Below are 6,445 nucleotides of genomic sequence, written 5' to 3'. Positions count from 1 at the left end.
GTATTGTTTTAACTTATTTCTTCATCATAACTTCATCGATTTGTCCAAACTAAACAATTTTGTGAAGCTTAATGATTCTGGTTTTAGAGCAATATTTGCTTTTGTCTGCACATTGACTACTTTTTGTTAACTTGGCAAAAAAGTGTAGTGTATTTGTTGACATGTGCGAACGATGTTGATATTTACCACTAAATCAAGCCCAAAACGCATTTGCTGTATCAAAATTCGCCGTTTTACACAAATTATAGTCATCCCTCTACTTATATATGAGTTTACACCCTTTAACTCGAGCTGCTTTTAACAAAATTCGCAAAAATCTGCCTTGCCTTGTGTACAGAGTCTAGCAAAGAAAACAAATTTAAGTGAATGGGGTGTAGTAGTTTATTGTACAGAGTTTAGAAGATGTGTACGGTGTCTAGCAGTCACATATTTATAAAGTATAAAGTTTTTATCATTTGTAATTGGAAATAATCTATAAAAAATACGAAAACGATACAGAGGTATTTGGTAAATAATTTATGTTTTTAGTGTTTTTGAGCCTAACAGTATAGCTGCGTTTAATTTTTATTATCATACCATCACAACCATCAGCTGAATAGTGTCTTTCGGTATTTATAAGACATGTTGAGGAGTCTTCTAAACCAACTCGCTGAATGGAGAAGGTCCGAATGTGGATATATTTATATGTACATGTATAACTAACCTACACATAAGGTAGGAGGTGGAAAATTGATTAAAAGATTATGCAGGACTGTCATTTTCTACAAAACGGCTTTAGCATTAGCTGTCTTCTATAAAACAGTTTTAGAAAAAACAGCAGCATATATGGGATTTTAAGCGGAAGCATTGTATTTATTAAACTGAATATCGAAATCACAAGTGAGGTCACCAGAGTTTGACTGCAAAAAAATATGAAGGACTTTATATAGCCAGTAATATAGTATTTCCACAAAGATAAATCTAATGATTAACCTAACTAATCAAGGCAGATATTTTACGAAAGCTCATTAACAAATGTTTGTTTTTTAATGAAGTCTTAAGACCGGTGACATAATAAACAAATATAACATGTTTATATCAATCAGTGTTCTAGATAATTATTTTTACTCAAGAGTCAATACTCTCTGTTTTTTAGACTTGAGAGTAAACTGCCAGTTTCTGGCCAAATGAAGGAGTAAAATTTACTCTCAGTTTTAAGAACTTGGGAGTCAATTTGCCGCATCTAAACTTAGGAACCATACTGCAAACAAAATGTATCATTAGATCACTTGTATTTATTGGTATCATGTATTTACACTTCATACACATTTAGACATAATGTTTTTTAGTGTTCTTGACTTGTAAGGTGCAGTTAGCCTCCTTTTCCTTCTCTGCTTTGCCCTAACCCATCTCCTCACACTGCCTGCTGGCTTAAACAGGCTGAGTGTTGGGCCAATTAGTGACACAGTAAGGAGAGCCTCTAAGGATTCTTCTTTCAGGGCAGCTCTGAAAAACAGGATAAGAAATACATTATACCAAGTATTTTGATTTGTGCCAAATTAATCACATACCAATTTCTTTGTTTTAAAAGTTTACACCTATTATACATATAAGTACATTGATTTTGTGATTAAAAATATCATCATGTTCAATAAATTATTGCCTGTTTTATAATGTGCCAATATTATATATTCTTAATTATAATATAATAATAAAATATAATTTTCATGTATTTTGTTATACATATACATTCACACAGTTTTAATTTAAAACAAACAGAAATGTACCTGTATTTACTTTTTAGTCTGTTTTGTGCACTAAATGTCCGCTCACATTCTACACTGGTGACTTCCATGCAGAGTCCAATTTCAGCCAGCTTTGCAAAGTTGGGATAGCTTGTTGACAGTGAACTCTGAATAATCTTTCTGCAAAATGCCTTTAGTGACAATGATTTATAACACCCAGTTACCATTGCTTTAATGCCTTGCCATTCAGTTTTCAGTTCATCACCATTAAGTAAGGAGTTTCTATTACAACATCTTCAACTGTTTTCTTTGTTACTTTATGTGTACCATACATTTGTGCTACATACTCTACAGCATTATCACATTCTGTACTATAAGAGGCAGGTTCCAGCAAGAGTCCTAAACTACATAAAACATTACAGTCAACTTTACTGATTCTTTTCTTAATATTTCTGGCTAAACTGTCAATGTAATCATTTTTCACAGCTTGAAATTCAGAATCAGAGTTACCTTTTTTATAATATTTCAAACTTTCACCCTTATAAAATGGCTTTGGTTCTCCCTCATCATCTGACTGAGTTTTAAACTCGATGCTGTCTTTCATTTCATGTAAACCATTACCATCATGTTCTTTCATATATTCCAACTTTCCAACTGTTCCTTCGAGAAGTGGATAAACATCTGAGAAGACAAGGCTTTGGCGTTGTAACTCACATGATAGTACACCCAGTTCTGTGTGTATGTCCATCATTAATCCTATCAGTAATGCTGACTTGTATGTGGAAAAATATTTATGAAGTCCCTTTGCAGTTGGATTGTCACAAGCAAATGATGAAAGAGTTACTAACAAGGCACCATAACAATCATATACAGCTTCTACAGCTTTTTTAAGCCCTAACCATCTGATTGAATGAGGCTCCTTAATACTTATTTCAGGTTCATTAAGTATATCCTGCACAGCCTTAAGTTTATTAATCCGTAAAGTTGATGCAGACATGAAATGGTACAAAGTTTCAAACATCTGTTTAAATTTTTTCAAAGTTTCATTCTTCTTAATGGCATCACCTATTGCCAGGTTCAATCTATGAGCAATGCAGTGGGTTTGTGTCATGTATGGAGAAAATTTGGCTTTCATTTGGACGCCTACACCAGTCTTTTTTCCCATCATAACACTTGCCCCATCGGTAGCCAGAGAGACACACTTTGTTAAGTCTAACCCTAACGATAAAATAACACTATGCACTGCCCCTACAACAGTATATGCACCTCCATCACTGATTTCTGTACTTGCTAGAAAGGTTGTGACTGGTTGCCCATTCTTTACATATCTTACACAAATTGATAACCTTTTGCTTACCCTAATGTCAGTACTTTCATCAATGAGAATTGCATAAAAGTTTGAAGAATTAATTTCACTAACAAGGTCCTTTGTAAACCCATCTGCAATGATATTTTGAATTTCAGAAACTGTTGTCCAGCTTAAGTTCTGATACTCTAGGTCAACACCATTTAGTCGCTGTAACTCTAGTATAGTATCTAATCTATTTAGGGGGGTTTCACTTTTCATAAGACAATATATGGTGCGGAAAAGAAATAAATCTTGTTTTGACAAATCACCAACATCATCTTCATTCTCTGACTCAGAAATTATACCAGATGATTTTTTTATTTCCACCCTTTCAGCATCAAGATGTTCTCTGCTGGTACAGTGCCTGTCAAAATAAAATAAAAGACTGATTTAGGATTAGGCAAAATTGTAACCTATGTTTGGTGAAAGCTATAAAAATATTATGATCCATTGTATTTTTACATTACAGTCTGAAAAAAAAATCAGAAACTGCTCTCAGTAGTCAGTTTTATAATTTATCAGAAATATTGCAGCATGGCAAGGTATTATTTATATTAAGGTTTAAGGCATATTATAAGAACTTGAACCATTTTTATGTGAAATGAAGTAAATGTATACATGCAAACAGTTGTGACCTACACTGAATTCTTTTAGCTTGTGGGCTAATAATCAACAATTTATTTACCAAATTATATGTTGAGATTACTGTTTTATTTTAAATTTAAATTACTGTAATTTATCTAACATATAAATGAAATTAAATAAGGTGTGAGGTATAACTTAGTTTCATTGTAATTTTTTCTTTAAAAAGAGGAGCTAGGTACAAAATAAAATGTTGCAATTAATTTATTTTTTTACCGTTCAATGTTAGACTTTTGGATGTTGAGAACCCCTTCTGTGGCCCATTTTCCACCCATTTTGTGCTTACAACACAAGGCACATTTCAAACGCACATCTGTCGTATCTGACGTTACAGACAGCCACGGGAAACCTTTACACCATGATTTGATCGTAGCGTCTAATGCTGTCGTATGAGTTTTTTTGCTCTTGCAAACAAAAGTCAAAATGTCTTCAATAATTGGCTGAATAACACACTGAGAAGACACTGGGCTTGTTACACGGTAGAATGTGTCGATTTTTCGTTGTTTGGGTTTTGAACAAGACATTTTCGATGTAAACGATTTGATAATTTGATAAAATTTGACAATATTTTTTCGTCTACTTCAATAACGTGACAGACGCTTGATTTATCTTATATACATCTATTACCGAGCGTCTCAGTGATACAATGTGATACAATGTCAACTGGTTTGCAATTATAAACCCAGCCTGAGAAAATAACACACCTTTATAGAACAGTACGCTAACCAGTCTGTCATTTTTATCGGTGTCAATGTAAACATTGCCTACGCCAAATTTGTTTCACTAAATGCGTAAACTGTAATTAGTATGCGTAAATATACGCCAAAATGATGACGAAGCTGGCGTATCCTGAGTATTTGCTTGCGTAAATGACGCCGATACGCACGCTATCTCTAATGCTTATAATCAAGTTTAGTTCACAATGCATAACACGACCATGGTTTGAAATTGTTTAAGACAAATTATAGAATTTTCTGTTCATAATGTTCTAATAAATATGGAATGAAATTGTGGTCTTTTGAGTTTTATATTTACCCTATTAACTTATAGTCACGCATAAAAAGTGGTATAGCAGGACGGAAACTGTTTACTGCAATTAATATACATGTTGCGTAACATGTTGACAATTTAATTAAACATTTTTATCCTTAATAAAATTAAAATGATTCACTTCACAATCCCTGATGCCGACATAAATCGTTTTCTTTATCAGCGCACGTGTATATACTCTGGTACTGAATATATTTTGCAGAAAACATTCGCTTACCTACAACACCCCTTACAATCGCTATCAGTTTTCCATCCACACCCCGGACACATCCGTGCTAGAATCTGTACACAAGGCAAGGCAGTTTTTCGAAAATTTTGTTAAAAGCAGCTCGAGTTGAAGGGTGAAAACTTAAATATTAGTAGAGGGATGACTATAGTTTGTATTAACGGCGGAATTTGATACAGCAAATGCGTTTGTGCTTGCTTTAGTGGTAAATATCAACATTGTTCGCAAATGTCAACAAATACGCTACATTTTATCACTAATCTAACAAAAAGTATTTAATTTGCAGGCAATAGCAAACACTGCTCTAAAATTAGACATATTTAGCTTCACAATATTGTTTAATTTGGAAAAATTGATGAAGTTATGATGAAGAAATAAGTTAAAACATTACCTTGGGTGTACTCGTTGTGCAGCTTTCTACTTTCGTTTTCGGTGTTTTTAGGGGCTATATCCGGTGGACGCTGTACAACAGTGAATCTGGTAGTTTATAATCCAAAATATCAAGATAAGTGATTTCTATGTACCGTTTGATTACTTTAATTTCATCAGTTGAATAATTTTCTTTTTTTTTTTTCAGTTGAATAATTTAATTTCCGATGATAACAGGTGCAAGACTCATCCGCTATTTGCTTAAAACGTTAAATCCAAAGTTGCTTGTTATCCGTAACCGCCCATTATCGGCATTAGCCAATCAATTGTTTGTCGCTGTATGAAGCAGACGTGTTATTTTGTGCTCTTGAATTATATTTAATTGCTAGTTCATTTCTATTTAGATTTGACTGAAAGTGTACATATGTGATAATGAATGCGGTGTGTATCTTTGTTTGTGTTTATTTATTGGCTGTGTCATTGATTGAATGGGCTACTCATACTTCAACTGAATATTTTGGACAATTTTTACATCATAATGGAGAAGACATTTTACAAACCAAAAATATTTCAACAAACAAAATTGCCTACAGCCGTGATCAATTATTGAACATTGGATTAAATGTCACAAACCACTGAAGATATTATAAGCCTGATCAATCTGTGTTCTATACAATAAATAAATTGGATATAGCCCCCGGCTGGAAAAAAAGGAAAAGAAAGAGGGGTGGACAATCAAAACCTCTAACAAAGCAAAATGGGATTAACTCTCATAATCTCATATATCCAAAGAAATGTAATACACTGAATAACAGATTCAATGAAAAAGTATCTTTCATAACTGTTAATTGTCATTCCGTTCGAAACAAGGATGTTCGTGTTGGTCAGATACTACGAGAACAGAAACTTGATTTTGCCCTCCTCACTGAAACTTGGTATTCGGACGAAAATCAGCATGAATATGAAACTAGTGACCTTAATCAAAACGGTTATAAAATTAGTGTAGCCAATCGAAAGAACCGAATCGGCGGTGGGATTGCTTTGACCTGTCGCACCGTTGTGAATATGAGGAAATTGAAATCTGGA

At 33.5% G+C, this 6,445-nt stretch overlaps 1 protein-coding gene across 1 annotated transcript; it reads right to left on the bottom strand.

Annotated features, from left to right (window-relative positions):
* Positions 1-1,977: 1,977 nt before the first annotated feature.
* LOC132722742 (uncharacterized protein C17orf113-like) lies at positions 1,978-4,606 on the bottom strand. The gene is made up of 2 exons (XM_060707283.1): positions 3,931-4,606; positions 1,978-3,436 (listed from the first exon to the last, which is right to left on the bottom strand). Exons 1-2 carry the CDS (start codon positions 4,236-4,238, stop codon positions 1,978-1,980), a joined length of 1,767 nt encoding a protein of 588 aa, XP_060563266.1. The 5' UTR covers positions 4,239-4,606.
* Positions 4,607-6,445: the final 1,839 nt, after the last annotated feature.

Source organism: Ruditapes philippinarum, unplaced genomic scaffold (assembly GCF_026571515.1).
Source record: "Ruditapes philippinarum isolate M1 unplaced genomic scaffold, ASM2657151v2 ctg9256_1_1_1_1, whole genome shotgun sequence".
In the NCBI taxonomy this organism is placed as follows: Eukaryota; Metazoa; Mollusca; class Bivalvia; order Venerida; family Veneridae; genus Ruditapes; species Ruditapes philippinarum.
This window is presented reverse-complemented; position numbering and strand designations above follow the sequence as displayed.

What these genes read in the sequence shown, in the direction of transcription:
- LOC132722742 (XM_060707283.1), bottom strand. Translation starts at nt 4,238, where the DNA reads ATGTCTTGTTCAAAACCCAAACAACGAAAAATCGACACATTCTACCGT. An exon ending in CAAAAGTCTAACATTGAACG is followed by an intron (nt 3,437 to 3,930) that starts GTAAAAAAATAA and finishes TTATTTTGACAG; the next exon opens with GCACTGTACCAGCAGAGAAC.